Source organism: Mastomys coucha, unplaced genomic scaffold (assembly GCF_008632895.1).
Source record: "Mastomys coucha isolate ucsf_1 unplaced genomic scaffold, UCSF_Mcou_1 pScaffold16, whole genome shotgun sequence".
Lineage (NCBI taxonomy): Eukaryota > Metazoa > Chordata > Mammalia > Rodentia > Muridae > Mastomys > Mastomys coucha.
Window position 1 is genome coordinate 57,264,308 of NW_022196898.1, and position 19,141 is coordinate 57,283,448.

The 19,141-nt window shown below is 41.7% G+C and overlaps 1 protein-coding gene across 1 annotated transcript in view; it reads left to right on the plus strand.

The window, feature by feature from the left end:
- The window catches only part of Slc25a24 (solute carrier family 25 member 24), a 35,607-nt gene that overhangs the window by 11,200 nt on the left and 5,266 nt on the right, over positions 1-19,141 (plus strand). Inside the window, exons 2-9 of the mRNA XM_031375227.1 lie at positions 1,385-1,511; positions 4,000-4,087; positions 8,734-8,845; positions 11,134-11,292; positions 12,796-12,942; positions 14,343-14,450; positions 16,152-16,319; positions 18,016-18,166. Coding sequence (XP_031231087.1) covers positions 1,385-1,511; positions 4,000-4,087; positions 8,734-8,845; positions 11,134-11,292; positions 12,796-12,942; positions 14,343-14,450; positions 16,152-16,319; positions 18,016-18,166 — 1,060 coding nt within the window. The remainder of the gene's footprint in view (positions 1-1,384; positions 1,512-3,999; positions 4,088-8,733; positions 8,846-11,133; positions 11,293-12,795; positions 12,943-14,342; positions 14,451-16,151; positions 16,320-18,015; positions 18,167-19,141) is intronic.

Sequence of the window (19,141 nt, forward strand, 5' to 3'; positions counted from 1 at the left end):
TTTTTTAAAGATGTATTTATTTATTACATGTAAGTACACTGTAGCTGTCTTCAGATGCACCAGAAGAGGGCGTCAGATAGAGAAGTGTCTTAAAGGTGGGAACTTTAAGAGTTGAGAATCTTCTATATGGAGGTGGCTGTTGGGACCCTGGTCCCTCTTCTTTCAAATATGATGAGCATTTGCTTTTTGGTATCAGTTAGCTTTGCCGAAGGAAGCCTAGATTTTGTCATAAACAAGTTAAGGCTTCTGAAACCCACTTATTCCTTTTCAATGTTTCATTTTCCTGAAAATCTTCTTGGCAAAGCTATGAGGCTTTGCATATCTATTGATTATGGATGAAGGGGTCAATTATCAAAACTAAAAGAGAGCCATTCCCCCAGGGCTCTTCCACCAACCACACAGAACATTCTACTTTAAAAGAATTCTTGGGCTTTTCCTCACTTAAAGATCACATCTCTTAAGCAGTTCTGCTGAGTCAGTTCTCATACGTCTGCAGCAGAAATTTCATTCATATGGATCTAGAATTCAATTAATTTTTTTAAAATAGAAATTTACATTGTATAGCATGAGATACAAAAGATAGCTTTTTATTATGAAAAGTGATAAGTTTTAAGTGATAATTTTTGTATTGTTATTCTATAAATTGGAGAGACTGGAATATTTTCTATAAATTGGAGATAATGGTCAGATCATAAATAAAAACAGATATTACTCAGCTCTCCCAGCCAGGAAGCCTGGTCTTTAGAAATGACAGGCTTAGAGGAAGACAGTTGATGCTTCTAGTGACAATACAGGAAATTACATACTAGCTCCCCTAAGAATCTCCTCTCCAAGTGACTGCGACTTGATTAATCAATACTCTTTAAGTTAACACAAACGGTTCTCTTAAGTTTTGTCTCCGTTTTCAATTTTGCATTAACTAAAGACAGCTATGCCACCCCATACAACCACACTGGATTCTCTGTTTCCAGCTAGCCAGCCTGTGCGCACCTGTTAACATGATAAATCTCCTCTTTTCTACTACTAAGCTTTCTGTACCCTGCCCATCTATCAGAACACAGATGACAGCAGTAAGCTCACAAGAAATGGCCCTTGTTTTTGCCTTTATTCCCACAGAGGGAATTATAAGACGACTCAAAAGAGAAGTCTTAGTCTCCATATAAGTGTTAAATTGGCACCATCCCCAGCTTGTGAAACTCAAGGAATCTTTACTTACCACAGGAAAGGCTGTAGAACTATGCTGTAATGCGCAGTAACACATCTAGTCCAAACTAGTATTTTAGTATGAAAGAAAAGCAGCTAGTCTGCTTCTGGTATACACACAATTAGTTCACTACTTTAGCCCATGCTAACAATAAAATAATCTTTTTTTTTTTTTCTGTAGAAAATTTTCACCACTGGCGATGTCAACAAAGATGGGAAGCTGGATTTTGAAGAATTTATGAAATACCTGAAAGACCATGAGAAGAAAATGAAATTAGCATTTAAAAGTTTGGACAAGAATAATGATGGTGTGTCCTATATCAGTTCTTATGAAAAGTCCTCTTTATGCTTTCAAGGCTAAGATAATTCTAGGTGATTGTTGTTTGTGCCATTTACTACTTATTTATTAATATGACTGAGAGTTCATTTTTTATTGATCTATTTTTTTAATATTTTATTTTATTTTTAGTTTTGTGTGTGTGTGTGTGTGTGTGTGTGTGTGTGTGTCTGTGTATGTGTGTGTAGGGTTATGAGCACATGAGTATAGGTACCTGTAGAGACTGCAAGAGGCTGTCAGATCCCTTGGAACTGGAGTTATATGTGGTTCTGAGTCACCCAACATGGGTTCTGGGAACAGAACTCGGGGCCTCTGGGAAAGCTCTGAGGCATCTGTCCAGCCTCAAGAGTTCATATTTTTAGTGAAGAAAATCTGTAGGCAGCTTTGTCTGCTGAATTAAAAATAATTGCCACAAAATGTCAACTATTGAGATTATGCTGACCCCACTTATAGTTGTGGCTCAAACAAATAATTACTTACTTGTTTTTCCAATAAGAGATATTAATTTTTTTTATATATGGGCATGACTATTGTATATTATAAAATTCAAGAACTTCATATCTTACACTTGGCAATCTTTTTGAAGGATTAATTTAGAGCAGAGAGTCTCATCCTTAAAAAGCTAATAGCACAGTGTGAGTCTGTACCTTCTGGCTGGGCTGGCATTTTCTCTGTTTAAAGAAGTAGCTTGGGAATGGAGTCCCAGTTAAATAGGAAGAAAACCAGCAATGGCCATGGTAGGAAAAGCACTAGACCCCGTGCCCAGAGGCAACTGCTGGCAGGGAGAAGGAACTGATAAAGATTATAAAACGATACATTGACGTTAATGATACATTGTTAGTAAATGTAGACTGTTCCCCTTCACTTACTACTTTACATGTATTTTGAAACAATGTATCATTATAGGTTCATGCTTTCATCAGAATTCCTTAACTTAAGCATTTATAGTTTATCTTGTACTGGTGAATATTGCTACTTGCTAAAATTTGACATCAGAAGCAATCCCAAGATATGTGTTTCAATTATTCATGGCCATGCACAAGAGTAAAACTTTTAATCACCGAACATAGGGGTGCCTAGTTGAGACATAATGAGGATAAGCTCCCATTCTTTATTCTTTTTTTTTTTTTTTAATTTCATTATGGGTGGTTGTGAAGCACCATGTGGTTGCTGGGATTTTGAGCCTTCTCACCAGCCCCCATTCTTTATTCTTCAAATGACATTGCACTTTGTTTTAGCTTTCAGAATGTAAACAACATTCTTTTTCAAGATCCGTTTTGTTTCCTGCATTTTGCATCTTTGTACATCTTTGGTGGAAGTTTTTCATTTAGAAGATGTTCCCCATACAGGACTAAGTCTTTGAGTGCGGCCCAGGAGAGTGCTGGGAGGGATCCAAAGGTGTTTCTGGTGAAGACAACAGCTCTGCCCACCACATTCTCCAGACTCCCTGCTATTTTCCTATCTCCCCACACCATCATTTCTTTAGGTCCCTCTCTCAGAGGACATGTTCCCTTCCCCTTGTCCTTTGTATAGTGTTCCTCTTCCCCACATACACACACACACACACACACACACACACACACACACACACGCGCACGCACACGCACACGCACACAGACACGCACACGCACACAGACACACACGTACACAGACACACACACACATACACACACACACATACACACACACACACACACACACACACAGAGCTTGCAGTCCACACTGCTCTGGCAGCAGAGCCTCTTACTCTGAGTAAGGTTTCAGTCCTATCCTGTCCTCCTGCCCCCAGTTCCCCACCCTTCCTACCCCTCCCTCATGCCCTCCCCATCAGCCACCCCTCCCCGGGGACTCCTGACCCCGGTCCCCTTCCCCCAGGATGGGTGCTTGTGTTTATGGTGTGCGTTCTGTTTTCCCTCTTTCCTTGGCTCCTGATTTGTTCCCTCTACAATGTGTTCAGATTTTCCTTGTATTACGTTTTTTTCTCTCTCATTGTTTTTCTGCTGTTACTGTATATTTTTACTGCCAGATTTCTGAGAGAATTCTGTCTTCTTTGGCTCAATTTCTTCATTTCTTGTTCCCTTTCACCTGGTCACACAACTCCACACATAGTAAATGGCCCTTTACTTAGGAAGATGTGGCTATGAGTATTTTTAAATGAGCAGTCCCTAGTTAGAAGATTTAGAGCTCTCTCCTGTTGCTTCTATGCAACACTTAGCAAGGCCAGGGAGATTTTACTCTCCTATGTGGAGGAATATCATTGTATATCCACTATGCTTTATGATTACTGAATCAAACAATATGTGTATATTTGTTTAAGCAATTGTGAAAGTTTTGAGTATTAATGCTGCAATATGCTTTTAAGCAAATTGCTGGCTCACCTAAACGCTCAGTTTCACCTTAAGTATTTAGAATGTTCTCAGACTCGGAACCTGACCTTATGCTGTTTTCATTGTCTGAAGGGAAAATTGAGCCTTCTGAAATTGTCCAGTCTCTCCAGATGCTGGGTTTACATATTTCTGAAAAGCAAGCAGAGCTGATTCTTCAAAGGTAAGCCTTTCATCAGATGCACAAACTACTTTTGAATTTTACTGTACTATCTTCTTGTCAATGGTAGTTTCTAAGTGCCCCTCTAAAATGCCTCCCTCCATCTTAGCACACCTCATTACACCCGCCTGCTATGGTTCCTTCCTTCCTTTATTCCCTTCTATGTCTATATGAACACAAAATATCCACAGTGCAGGGATGGGAGAGGGATGCTCAAGCTGGGCTAGCTGTTTGTCAAGAGTCCTTAGGGACACTAGGACCGCAGTGTCTAGAGATAGGGGATAAAGGTTCAATGCTAACTTGAAACATTTACTTTATCTCTTTTGTGTGTAGTGGGTGTTTTGTGTGCATATATGTCCCTGCTTCACTTCCGTGCTTGGTGCCTGTGGAACACAGAAGGGGTGTTAGGTCCCCTAGAACGGGAGTTACAGATGGTTGTGAACCACCATGTATATGCTGAGACCCAAACCCAGGTCCCCTGCAAGAGTGCTTGGTGCTTTTAGTCTCTTGAGTTCTCTCTCCAGCCCCTGGCTGTTACTTTTTAAATCAGTTTGTTTTCTTCCTTGTTTTAAATCGAGTACCAGCATATGTTAACACTCTAAGGTAACGAGATTCACTATGACCTTTTCTGGAATGTTCTACAGTCACATTTACCTCTCGATCAAACTCTCATCTTGTCTCCCTCCTGATGGCCTCCTTCACCCAAAAAGTTCCCATTCTAGTTACATCTTTCAAAGTTATCTTGATTCTGCATGAGAGAAAACATGTAATATTTGTTTTTCTTATCATGATTATCTCCAGTTCCACCCATTTTCCTGCAAATGACAATTTCTTTCTTCTTTATAGAGGTCAATTCTCTGGTGTGTGTATGTGTGTGTGTGTGTGTGTGTGTGTGTATGTGAGTATGTATATGTATGTGAGTGTATATGTGTGTATGTGTGTATGTATGTGAGTGTATATGTGTGTATGCATGAGTGTGCATGTGAGTGTGTGTGTGTGTATGTGAGTGAGTGTATATGTGTGTATGTATGTATGTATGTATGTGTGTGTATTTGAGTATGTGTATGTATGTGAGTGTGTGTTTATGTGAGTGTGAATGTGAGTGTATGTGTGTGTATGTATGTATGTATGTATGTATGTATATGTGTGTGTCTATTTTTCCCTTTATCTGTTGATAACCATCTATCTATCTGCTTCCATGTCTTGGCTATTGTGAGCTGTCAGCAATGAACACGGATGAGAAGTGCCCTGAGGTGTGCTTTAGGGCCTTTGGGTACTTTCCCAGAAGTGTAGTGGTAGGATGATATGCCAGCTCTAGGTTCGTTTTCTGAGGACTCGCCATGCTGACTTCCATAGTGGCTGAATGATCACATTCTCACCAACAGTGTAAAGCTCTTCTCCCTGCTGCACCCAGCGCCCTTTGAATGGGGCAAGGTGATATGTCAAAATGAGTTTAATTTACATTTCTCTGATGGCTGAGGATTGTTGAACATTTTTCATGTATTTTCTGCCCCTTTATGAGTCTTCTCTTGAGAACTGTTCAACTCATTATTTGTGGGTTTCCTGGTGTTTAATTACATTTTTTCTCATTTATTTATTTTGTTGAAGAGGCTGTCTTTTGAGAAGAGTCAGGTGTCTGTGGCCAGGTACTCTGATCTCTTGATCTTAGTGCCTGTTTTGTGTCGGTACTGTGCTACTGCTGTTGCTGTGGCTTTGTAGTGTAATTTAGCATCAGGTTAGGGTGATACCTCCAGCATTATTCTTTTTTTGCTCAGAATTGGCTTAGCTATTTGGGGTCTTCTGTGCTTTTATATGAATTTTAAGATTACTTCAGACACTGTACTAAATAGTGGAAATACTGAACGCTTTAGCCTGTTCTTGATCTTAGAGGTAATTCTTTCATTTTACCCCACTCAATATAAAGTTGTCTGTAGGTTTGTCACAGGTAGCTTTTATTATGTTGAGATAGGGTCCTTCTGCTCCTAGCTTTTCAGAACTTTATCATAGAGAGATGTAAAATGTTGTCACATGTTTTTCCTGTATCTATCGAGACAATCATGTGATTTTTTTTTTTTGTCCTTGGCTCTACTATGTGCTATATTTACTTTATTGGCTTGTGTGTGTTGAACCATTTAAGTATTTTATGTGTATGAATGTTTGGCTGGTGTGTGTGTGTGTGTGTGTGTGTGTGTGTGTGTGTGTACCATGTACATGCAGAACCCACAGAGGTGAGAACAGGGTATCAGCTCCTTTGGAACTACAGTTACAGACAGTCTAGGCTTCCATGTAGTGTCGGGCTGTGTGTCTGACTTGCAGCTGGGCTGTTTGAGCGCCTGCCTGTAAGGAATGCCCAGGAAGGGAAGCTCACTGGCTAAACACTCAGGCCTATCTAGATACCTTATTAGCACCAAGAACTCCAGATTTTTATGCTACATGACTGATTGTCATGGTCCTCTCAGTGGAGTGTTGTGGTTATGTGTTCCACATCAGGTAGGAGCTGGCCTCACACCTACTGTTCTCAATTCTGAGAAATGCTGGGGTTTGGCTGGCTCAGCCTTACTAGTTCTTCTCTCTGGTGGCATGGTCCATTTACCCCACAATGTAGGTGCTGGATTGAACCCAGATCCTCTGGGAGAGCAGCTAGTGCTCTAACTCCTGAACCTCTCTCCAGTCCCTGTTTCTTACATCCTTGGAATGAAACTGACCTGATCATGGTGCATAATCTTTTCAATGTGTTATTGTCTTCAGTTTACATGCAAATATTTTATTGAGAATTTTTGTGTCAAAATGAAACAAAGAGTTCGTTCTTTGAAAAAGCAAAAATTGACAAATGCTTAGATTGACAGAGATGCCCCCTCCTCACCCCCCCACGTCTTGTTTAAGGCCAGAATCATTTTCTTTTATTTCCTTTAACAGCATTAGGAATAAAGCAAATTCTAGCTCTGAGCTCTGCAAAGGATCCAAGTGTATTACTAGTCAGCTTGTGTGCTGCGTAACAAACACCCACATGAGCACATGACATGGGTCAGAGTGGAAACTCAGGCATATTTTGACTGGAGAACAGTAAAGTTATGAGATGTTTTTCAGGTGGCATTTGCCTATTAGAGCATGCTCATGAAAGGGAACTTGGGGTTAGATGCTAACTCATTGCACAGAAACAGAAAATACTGATAGAATCCCAGCTGCTAACACTGCAACCCAGAATATATTTTAAACACAAGCAAATGAGCAGGATTCTCAGCAGATGCGGAGTGTTGACACCTTTGCACTGGGACAAGTAAAAGTTGAACTGTAATTTCACATATAAGAAACACATCAAAACAGAAAACGGCACTGAAAACACAATGATAAGTATCTGAAAATTGCATTTTTGTATGCCACCTGCGTGTGTCACTGTCACATAAATTATAGAATAAAATGTGAGGAAACACCAAAAGTTTCCCCAGACACTTCAATTCAATACATAACCAAGCCCCTTGAGCATGTCTGGCAGGATTTTGCACTGTTTATAGGAAAATTTCATAGAATGGGCTTTCTGTCATGAAGCTTGTTAAAAGGACAACACCAACACCAACACCCCTCAGAGTTTGTTATTACTTACAGCTGTAAGATGACAGCATGCTACGTTTAGAATTGAAAATGAGGACTTCTCAAAACTCAAAACATCAGGCATTTAGAATTAGATCTTTTAGAATCACTGCTAATTTTATTTCTTTTTTTCTATCTGTCTGTCTTTCTGTCTGTCTGTCTATCTGTCTATCTACCTACCTATTTATTTATTTATTTTTTCTGAGACAGGGTTTCTCTGTGTAGCCTTGGCTGTCCTGGAACTCACTCTGTAGACCAGGCTGGCCTCGAAATCAGAAATCCACCTGCCTTCTGCCTCCCAAGTGCTGGGATTAAAGGCATGTGCCACCACCACCCAGCTATTTTCTTTTTTCTTTTTTTTTTTGAGACAGGATTTCCCTGTACCCCTGGCTGTCCTGGAACTCACTCTGTAGACCAGGCTAGCCTCGAACTCAGAGATCTACCTGCCTCTGCTTCCCAAGTGCTGGGATTAAAGATATGTGCCACCATGCTCAGTATGTTAATTTTCTTTCATTGATAAAAGTTGAGAAGAAAATTGATAGTGTATTTTGAATCTATTTCAAAATTATACCCAAATGTTGCTAGCTTAGGGTGTTAAGAAATAATCCTGAACTGGTGAAGAGGGAAAAAGGACCCTGAATTCATTCATTTACGCCTCTCAATATTTCGATGTCCAGTTTCTGTGTCTTTCAGCCTAGTGACTTTGAGTTTGACAGAATGCTGTAGTCAATCTACAGTGGGCTCTCTCTGTAATATTTGGATGCAGTTTTCTCCAAATAGTGATGATGATTGGAAAAGATAATAACACATAGATTCTATTTCCAGCAATGTATAATTGCATATAGTGTTTTTCTTGAAGATAGAGTCCAGGGCCTCATGCCTGCTAACCAAATGCCCTGTCACTGAACCTCGTAAACCTGCCAAGGGGTTTTTAAGATTCAGTATGAACGTTAAGTTGGAAAGCAATTTCTGTTCTGTAAAGTAAAATAGGCAATATTTGTTGGCCCTGTGCTTTTATCATTCATTTATCTTGTTCTTTGATCATCTGTTTAAACTTTCAGCATCGACTCTGATGGGACGATGACGGTGGACTGGAATGAATGGAGGGATTACTTTTTATTTAACCCTGTGACAGACATTGAGGAAATTATCCGTTTCTGGAAACACTCTACTGTAAGTCTGCTTTATGCATCTGTAGCTCCAAGCCACAGGTATAGTGCCGATGCAGGAAACACAGCTCTCGCCTCAAGGGAGACAAACAATTTATTCTGTTTTGAAATGAGGGACCCTAGCCAGGTTATTCCTAAATTCTGTGTTCTGATATGGAAATAGTTCCATGAGGTGTTTTTTAAAATAGTAACAGGGCAAGGAAAATCATAACTCAGGACAAATACATTGGTAGAAACATGAGATAGATGACTTACAGCAAAGTAGGGAAATTTCTACTATGGGTCTCAGATGCTGTGTGATGACGTTCTTAGCCCTTTTGTTGGTGGGATCTAGGGGTCATTCATTTCTTCCAAAGGATTTACCTAATAGTCACAAGGATGTTAGGTCACACACAGAGGTGGGCAATAATTACATATTAAGAAGGATGAAGACAGTTAAGAGAAGTTGCCTCTAGACTTGCAACACTGCAGCCTTTCCACATCACTGAAGTTCCGATCAGCCTGCTAGTCTTCATAGTCACTTATCCCTTAATGGAACTCTGGTTCACAGTAGCTACCACCCAAGAGCACCGTAACACCTTTGGAAGGCTGGCCAAGTCTCAAGAGAGTCCCAGAATATATGTGATTTCTACAGTTCTGTTTATTCTGTTAGGCACAGATTTATAGAGTATCTTTAAAGCCCCTCCAAGATGGCATAAATACAGCTTTTCTCAGAACTTGGAGGAAGTCCCATCTTGATGAACAAGCTGTCTGGTTCTCATTGGCCATGTGCTGCTTCTGCCATAGGGAAGCCTGGTAGTCAGAGGACACACATTACTGAAGTCTGTCTGTTTGTCTGTCTATCCTCCTACCTATTTATCTATTTTTGTTGTTATTTTTTGTTTTTGTTTTTTTCAAGACAGGGTTAGTGTGCTGCATAACAAACACCCAGATGAGCACATGACACAGGTCAGAGTGGAAACTCAGGCAATAAAGTTGTGGGATGTTTCTCAGGTGGCATTTGCCTATTAGAGCATGCTCATGAAAGGGAAGTTGGGGTTAGTCAACCCCAACTGAAGTCACCCCTGTGCTTCCAGGTTGCTAAGGCTGATGAGGCCTCGGGTCCCCAAACCTCTGCTTATTTAGGCAGGCTGCCTAGAGTTATTGCTGTCATGAGGCGTTGCATTACTCACTGAATGCTAGAGAGTACCTTTGACTCACGTGGTTGGCATTCCCTGCCAGTTTATACTCCACAAAAATCTTAGTGTGATTGTTTTATTAACATTCTGCTAAAATATATTGGTATACATTAAGCTTGTCATGCGGTCTGTTTCTTGAAGCCTTTGGGGACCTTCTGTGGGACCTCCCACCCCACAACCTGTGGATTTGTCTCCTGGACTTTGGAGAGAAGTATCCTTGACTTCTCTCAATGTTCTGAGGGTTCACATTGTCACTAGTAACAATGCCTACGTTTACACAGACCATCATAAAATCAATTACGACTATAAATTTTACACTGTGAACTTTGTATTATATCTTCGGGGATCGTCGATAACATTTGATGGTATAACCATAGATTCATTTTATTGGGAACAAATGGAAGAAGAGAGCATTACTACCAGCTTGGTTTATTTCCTTTCATTCTTGCTCATGAAGTTTATGCCAAGGCCATTTTTTGTGTGTGGTGCTAGGGTCTGGAACATGCTAGGGAAGTGCTCTATGACCTAGTTATACCTACCACAGCATTGAAGTGATTAAGTTGCAAAAACAAATATCATAATGATAAAACTGTTCTCAAACTATAAGGAAGGCGAGTATAGGGCTAGTGGTGTACATGCTTTAATTTTTAATTTTACATATTTACATATATATTTAGATATATAAAACTCATGGCACAGAGCGTAATGGGGCATAACTACTATGACAGAGTGTCAGAGGTACTGGCTAAGTAGTTTGTCAAAGCTGTCACACACCATGTGGTTTTCTAGCATTGTGAAAAGGGACTGACCAGGATTCACTAAAGGTGGTAAACTCTACCCTTTCAATAAAAGTCACCCGACTTGGAAAAAGGAGAAAGCTGTGACTGTGGCCCAGGGACTTTGTAACTGATGCTTCCCAGTCTTGTACAATAATGATTCTGCGTTGCATTCCGTGTGACCAGACTCTTACTGATGTGGGCTCAGCTTGGTTCACTGTCAATCCCATGGAAGAATATTAGTCCTAACAGAAACAGCTCTGACACAAAAAGAAAGTTCTGGGCTTATCTGTTTGCTACTGAAGAACTGTGGGATCGATCTCTTTCCATTCCACCAGGGAATTGACATAGGGGATAGTTTAACTATTCCGGATGAATTCACAGAAGATGAGAAAAAATCAGGACAGTGGTGGAGGCAGCTCCTGGCAGGAGGTGTGGCAGGCGCCGTCTCCAGAACGAGCACCGCTCCTTTGGATCGCCTCAAAGTCATGATGCAGGTGAGTCGTGTGCCTTATGTCCCCTTTATGTCTTAGAACATTTTATTCTACCATTAACCCTCAGATTAGGCTCATGTCTAAGTATTTGGTGCTGCCCCACTAAACCATAAACTGTTAGTACTTGTATGTAATGAAACATTAGTCTTTGGTATCCCATGACTTTAGATGGTTAATTAAAATAAACCTTCACTGCTATTATAGAGTTCTCGTTAAATTACTTATATTTCCTTTGACCTTATGACTTGGGAAAGCAGAGGATTTCTCAAGTCTAGAATCTTGGTGACAAGAATGTGATTCCAAAAGTGATCCTAGATGTAAGGTTAGCAGAAAACACCTGGGTTTTTAGACGGACTTGGCTGCTTGCAGGTATTGGGCTGGCCACAAGGAGAGAAGAGAAAAGAGAGGATATCCATTTGTGCACATGACGGGAACCCATTTAATATTCATGGCAGCTGGCAAAGCAGGTGCTTTGGCTTCATTTTATGTATGAGGAAACTGAGGGTGCAAAATTAAAATTTCCTGCATGAAAAAGCATAGATGAAGCATGATAGAGCTTTAACCACCAGAGCCTTGCTTGCTAAGTTGCCATGTGACCTCTGAGATCTTATGTTTCCTCCATTCCACAGTGGGCAGAGTTTTTAACCAAGGGTGGTTCTAAAGTTAGCTTATATAAGCACCGGCATATGTCCTAGAAGAACATAGTGGCTGCCTAAGAATGATTTTATTTTATTTTATTTTATGTGTATGGGCATTTTACGCAGATGGGTGTATGTGCACTCTACGCATGCAGTGCCCATGGAGCCTCTGACACTAGAGTTACAGAGGGTTGTAAGACACCATATGGGTGGTGGGAACCAAGCCTGTGTCTCCAGGGCCATGCGATGGTTCCCTAAAGTGTTTTTAAAGCTGTGCTTGTCGTAGCTACAGGCAGTACTCTTTTGATTTTTAAATTGTTTGAACAAAATATTTCTGACAGTATTTTAAGCTACCATTCATTCATGATGTATCCAGTTCCAAAATGTGTTTATGGATCTAGCGCTTTATAGAGAATGGGAGAAATTTGATAGAGGCCGTTTTCTTTAGTAAACTGACATCGAGAAAGCACACATTTTCCCTTGTCATATGTTATCATGAAGTTTATTATTTAAAATAAAATGGATCTTTTAGGATTGTAATTTCCACACACCTGAAGGCCTTTCCAAAGTCTCCTTCAGGTTTAATACTTCACTAGATGGCCTTATAAAAACACACACTCATGGTCTTGGTTTATTACCAGGAAGAAATAAGGATTCAAATCAGCCAAGGATAGGAAGCACTGGGGCGGAATCCAGGAAAGTACCAAGTGCAGGGCCGCCTTTGTCTATGCCCCGTGCCGCCCAACAGAGACGCTCACTGTAGGCTTTAGCCTCCAGTATTCGATGTTTGTATTTGGCTCAGACCTACTTTAGGATTGGTAGCAACAATATGCGGAATTATCCCATGACACTTTGCTTTTACTTTTAGGTTCATGGTTCCAAATCAATGAATATATTTGGAGGCTTTCGGCAGATGGTAAAGGAAGGAGGAATCCGTTCCCTTTGGAGAGGAAATGGCACCAATGTCATTAAAATAGCTCCGGAGACAGCTGTGAAGTTCTGGGCTTATGAACAGGTAATTGTTACCATCCGTGGAAATGACTAACAAAAAGGAGCTAGCCAACCGACTCCATGAAGATCAGCATGCAGTGCCTTCATTCCTAATACCTCACAAGGAAATTCCTTATGGGAGCCTAGAGTTAGATAAACTCAGTGACTCTACACTGCTGAACTCTGGGATTTTTGGATGTCATAATACCATTTATAGAGGGAGGTTTCCCCTACCCCTTTTCTAAGTAGGTCTTCAAAGCACTGTCTTAGGTGACTCATCTTGAATTCCTAGTGGACACAGGGGACTTAATCTGAGTTTTACAAAAGTACCCCTGGAAAGGAAACTGTTCGGATGAATTCCTCTGTGTGGATGGAATAGTGTTTAGTTCACAAATTCCACAAAAGCAGGGGCCTGGCTTTTCCCTGCACTCCAGCATTTAGGCAGAGGACAGGCCAGTTGAAGTACTGAGTGTTGAGTGAATGGCTGACATAGTAAATGTGGCACTTGCCTTCCTGTCAGCATCCCCATTGACGAGATTAAAATCCAGGAGTGAGTTTAGAGGTTAGCTCCTCCTACAGTCATTAGCAGAACCACTGGAGCTAATTAAAAATTCATTTTTTTGGTCTTTTCTTTCATTATTGTTTATCATGGTCTATATGAGCCATAAAAGTTCAATTCTACACCTTAGTTTCTTTTTTCTTTTTTTTTCTTTTTTCTTTTTTTCTTATTTTCTTTATTAACATGTCAAATGATATCTCCTCTCCCGGTCCGTCCCCCCCCCCCCAAAAAAAAATAAGAAAGAAAAAGAAAGGAAAAAAAAAACTCAAGAAGAAGGAAGACCAAAATGTGGATACTTCCTTCCTTCTTAAAAGGGGGAACAAAATACCCATGGAAGGAGTTGCAGAGACAAACTATGGAGCAGAGACTAAAGGAAGGACAACCCAGAGACTGCTCCATCTGGGAATCCTTCCCATATTCAATCATCAAATCTAGACACTATTGTGGATGCCAGCAAGTACTGGCTGACAGGAGCCTGATATAGCTGTCTCCTGAGAGACTCTGACAGTGCCTGACTAATAGAGCTCTGTTGCTTAAGGAGAGTGAGATCAAGGGGCCAGGCAGGGGAGACCCTCCTCCTGGCTTCTTGCTCTACAGTCATATGGCCTTGGTGCATGATTTGGCAGAGTGTAAGCTGGGTGTACCTTCTGATAAGGATGCTAGCTCTGTCCTGAGACCTCAGAACCTCTTCTAAGCATAATTGTCTCCAAAGACTCCATCTCCTAATACCATAGCAATGGTGGTTAGGGTTTAACATAAGAATTTGGGAGGGGCACAATTACCCTAATGTAGATATTAATATGCATCTTCAACTATCTTTCTTCCTTACTCTCTCTCTCTCTCTCTATCTATCTTTCTTTTTACAGTACAAGAAGTTACTTACCGAGGAAGGACAAAAATTAGGGACCTTTGAGAGGTTTATCTCTGGTTCCATGGCTGGCGCAACTGCACAGACTTTTATTTATCCCATGGAGGCAAGTACCGTTATGGTCTGACTGCTTGGTGGTGTATGAACTGAACCTGTGTACTAAGTTAACCCAAACTCAACAGTTTGAACAAGCCTTTGCCAGCTTACAGTTTGGCAACTGGGAGTCTGGGTTTCCCTGGCTCCAGGCTTTTTACTACCTCTTGTCAGGGTGTCAGCCAGGGCTGTGGTATTCTAGAGGCTAACCCCTGGGTAGGATCTGCTTTCAGGCTCACTCTTGTGGGTGCTGCCAGGCCTCACTGACGGTTGTCTGGAAACATCATTCTCTCATGCAAGCCTTTCTAGATGGTCTGTGTATCTTCACAGCATGGTCACTTGCTTCCTTTATAGTCAGCACTATAAGCGAGAAGGGAGAAAGATTGTGAGGAATGAAAACTACTGTCTTCGGTCACTTTCACTGTATCCTACTGGCTACACAGACAGACCCTGGTACCCTGTGGGAGAGGGCTGTGCAAAGCAGAGCATCCATCCCTGGAGACAGGATCCTCAGGGGACATCTCAGAGGCTGGCCGTCACAGTACTGATACAGAATATTACTCTCATTCCTCTCCAGGGAGCTTTTGTACCATAACCTCAGTAATGGGAGGACAGTAATACCAACTAGACATCATTCCAGTAAAGCATGGGCTGGCTAGGAAATCGTGGTCCACCTAAGGACTGTGGTGTACAGCCTCAACTATTGTTGCTCCTGAAGAAGTCAGGGAGAAAGCAAAGGAAAAGCCAAGAATGTGTAACAGACCTCACATTTGAGGCTTGCAAAGACTGAAATAATTACTACTTGGCCTTTGCAAAAAGTGTAGGCCAACTCCTGCTTTAGAGTGAAACTAAAACTGTAGATGTGGATAATTCTATGGATACAACTAGGATTTTCCAGTAACTGATTAAGACCTAAGCAAAATATATCCTGAACTTGAACCTCTATGCCATACTCATGCCAGTAGATGTGTGTGTGCATGTGTGTGTATATATGTGTATATATATGTGGGTACACATATGTGTGTATATATGTGTATGTTTATGTGGGTACACATGCATGTGCATGTGCCCTTGGAGGCCAGAGGTCACCCAGGTGTCACTTATCAGGAGATAGTGTGCACCTTGTTTTTGAGACTGGGTCTCTCCCTGGCCTAAGCTTAGTGCACAGTCTTGGTTAATTGGCCCAGCCATGCGCCTGTCTTACCTTCCCAGGGATCTCCTCTATTCCTATGCCTGGCTTCTCATGTGGGTTTTTTGAGTCAAGCTCAAGTTTTCATGTTGGTGCTATAAGTTCTTTAGGCTGAGCTACCCCTGAGTCTCCAGAGATGACTCCACACGCTCCTCATTTCAACTAAAACTTCCCACTCTCCACCTTCCATCCTGTGCTTCAAGCTGAAGTCACTGGAATTGTCCCCGATGCCACCGTTCACCTTCCTTGCTAACTAATTTTATTAGGACAAAAAAATGATTATCTGGTCCACATTTATTTTTATTTTTTGGCAAAGTCCTCCTTCAGACTCTGTATGAAATAATTGGCCTTCCTGGCTGTCATGTTAGCGTCTCAGTGGAAGTAACACCCGAGGGAAAATCTATCAGCAGACTGGACATTCTCTTGAGAGATAGAATCTGCTAGTGTTTTATAAAATCAATATTTTTGAATTGTTCGATGTTAAGTGAGAATGATATTGCGTTGCATTCTTTGGTATCTATCTAGGTCTTGAAAACCCGGCTAGCTGTAGCCAAAACTGGACAATACTCTGGAATATACGGTTGTGCCAAGAAGATTTTGAAACATGAAGGCTTTGGGGCATTTTACAAAGGCTACGTTCCCAATTTACTAGGCATCATTCCCTATGCGGGCATTGACCTTGCTGTGTACGAGGTGAGTGAAGGGACAGCCATGCATCATTGTGCAGGGTAGGTGGGTACCTGGTTGCTGTGGACTCTGACAGCAGAGTCAAGGCCAGGAGAGCTGAGGAGAACAGTTGGGGGCCGGGCTGTCCATCCGCAGGTGTGTGCCCTTTGATCTTTCCAGCACCCAGCTCTGTGTCCTCATTTTTATAAAATAATTCTTTTATTTTGAACAGCCTTATTGAGATACAAATCCCATGCCAAGAGTTTTCACCCAGTTAAAACATACAATTTAGAGACTTTTGGACTATCACATTGTTAACTTTTGAAATTGTGAGAAAACAGAACTGAAAACTCCCTTTTTTAAACCATGAAATTCAGTAACATTAATTATAGCTTCTCTAGTATGCAGTTTTCACTACTGTAAATTCCCAAAACGTTTTTTTATTAACTGAAACTATTATGCAGTAACCTTCTACCTCACCTTCCCCTGAACCCCAGAACCTCTCATTTACCCTCAGTCTCTATGAATGTAGGTAGCTTAGATGTTTCATCAGTGGAGTTAGACATATTATGTGTGTCTGGCTTATCTCATTTAACATATTGGTCTTTAAAGTTCATTCATGCCTCATACTCTATTCTTCTTACTGGTTCAATAATAATCCATCATATAAGACATACAATCATGTGCCACATAGTAATGTTTGGGCAATGAGAGGAGGCCACTTATATATGATGAGGTTGCTGCAGATTATAATGGAGCTGAAAAACATGTGTTGCTTGGTGATGTTTTAGGTGTTTAAGCATCAGTAGCTCAAGGTGTGGCCCACATGACTGGGATGATGTTGGTGTAGAGACACCACTATGAAGCCTGTTGAGGAAGACTTACGCAGTCATGTGCATGATAGTCTGCAACAGTGATAAACGATTGATGCCGATTCCGATTCCTCATTCTCTGTATTGAACTTTTCATATAAAATTTATTTAAAAAGTAGGAACCAGCCAGGCGGTGGTGGCACACGCCTTAGTCCCAGCACTTGAGAGGCAGAGGCAAGCAGATTTCTGAGTTTGAGGCCAGCCTGGTTTACAGAGTAAGTTCCAGGACAGCCAGAGCTATACAGAGAGAAACCCTGTCTTGAAAAACCAAAAAAAAAAAAAAAAAAAAAAAAAAAAAAAAAAAAAAGTAGGAACCAACAAACAAATCAAATCAAAAAACTTAAAATATTTAAGCTAAAGTGTTGGTTATATTTTTAAATGATTGTTCTGATAAGATACCACAACTGAGGCAATGTATAAGAGAGTGTTTATTTGGGGCTTAGGTTTTCAGAGTGTGAGTCTATGGCCATCATGGCAGGGGGCATGGCCGCATCCAGGCAGGCAGGCATGGTGCTGGAGCAGTAGCTGAGAGCTTACATCCTAATCTACAAGTAAGAATCAGAGAGAGCTAACTAGGAATGGGTGGGCTTGTAAGCCTCAAAGCTCACCTGCAGTGACTTACTTCCTCCCAGACAATTCCCCTAACTGGGGCCAAGTCCTCAAACCTATGTGCCTATGGGAGCCATTCTCATTCAAACCACATATTCAAAATATATGTATTAGCAAATATTTTTATGCTCAAAATAATTTATTTTAAAGAGTTGACTGACGACACGAAACAGCCCTTGTTAACGCAGTGGCTGAATGTCTCCTTTGTTGATTTCTTCTTTGTTTCTGTTTCTGTTTTGTAGCTTTTGAAGTCTTATTGGCTGGACAACTTTGCTAAAGACTCTGTCAACCCTGGCGTGGTGGTGCTGCTGGGTTGTGGAGCCCTATCTAGCACCTGTGGGCAGCTGGCCAGCTACCCCCTGGCTTTGGTGAGGACTCGCATGCAGGCACAAGGTGAGCTTGGGTTCCAGGATGGCCATTATGACACTTCACGTCACTGACGTGCTTTTAGTTCCCTCCCTCCCTCCCTCCCTCCCTCCTTCCCTCTCTCCCTCTCTCTCTCTCTCTCTCTCTCTCTCTCTCTCTCTCTAATGGCTACTCCTTTATAGAAATAATTCATGTTTTAAGAGCATAAGGTTTAACATCCAGCAGACTTGTTCTCAGGTCTTAGCCCCCTCCCCCCTTCGTGTTGTCTTCTATGAATAGGGATTTAAAAATTATCGGCAGTATGTGTAAAGAATTTGGCATTTGCTAAACTCTCAAAGTAGGTGGTGTCCTGATTGCTTGTCAGTGCTGTTCAGACCCCAGGCTTGGCAGTGAGTCCTCCCCTCTGTGGTGTTCTCTGTCCTCCCCTCTGTGATGTTCTCTATTCTCCCCTCTGTGATGTTCTCTGTTCTCCTCCCCTCTGTGATGTTCTCTGTCCTCCCCTCTGTGATGTTCTCTGTCCTCCTCCCCTCTGTGAGGTTCTCTGTTCTCCCCTCTGTGATGTTCTCTGTCCTCCCCTCTGTGGTGTTCTCTGTCCTCCCCTCTGTGATCTCTGTCCTCCCCTCTGTGATGTTCTCTGTCCTCCCCTCTGTGATCTCTGTCCTCCCCTCTGTGGTGTTCTCTGTCCTCCCCTCTGTGGTGTTCTCTGTCCTCCCCTCTGTGATGTTCTCTGTCCTCCCCTCTGTGGTGTTCTCTGTCTTCCCCTCTGTGATGTTCTCTGTCCTCCCCTCTGTGGTGTTCTCTGTCCTCCCCTCTGTGGTCTCTGTCCTCCCCTCTGTGGTGTTCTCTGTCCTCCCCTCTGTGATGTTCTCTGTCCTCCCCTCTGTGGTGTTCTCTGTCCTCCCCTCTGTGATGTTCTCTGTTCTCACCTCTGTGATGTTCTCTGTCCTCCCCTCTGTGATCTCTGTCCTCCCCTCTGTGATGTTCTCTGTCCTCCCCTCTGTG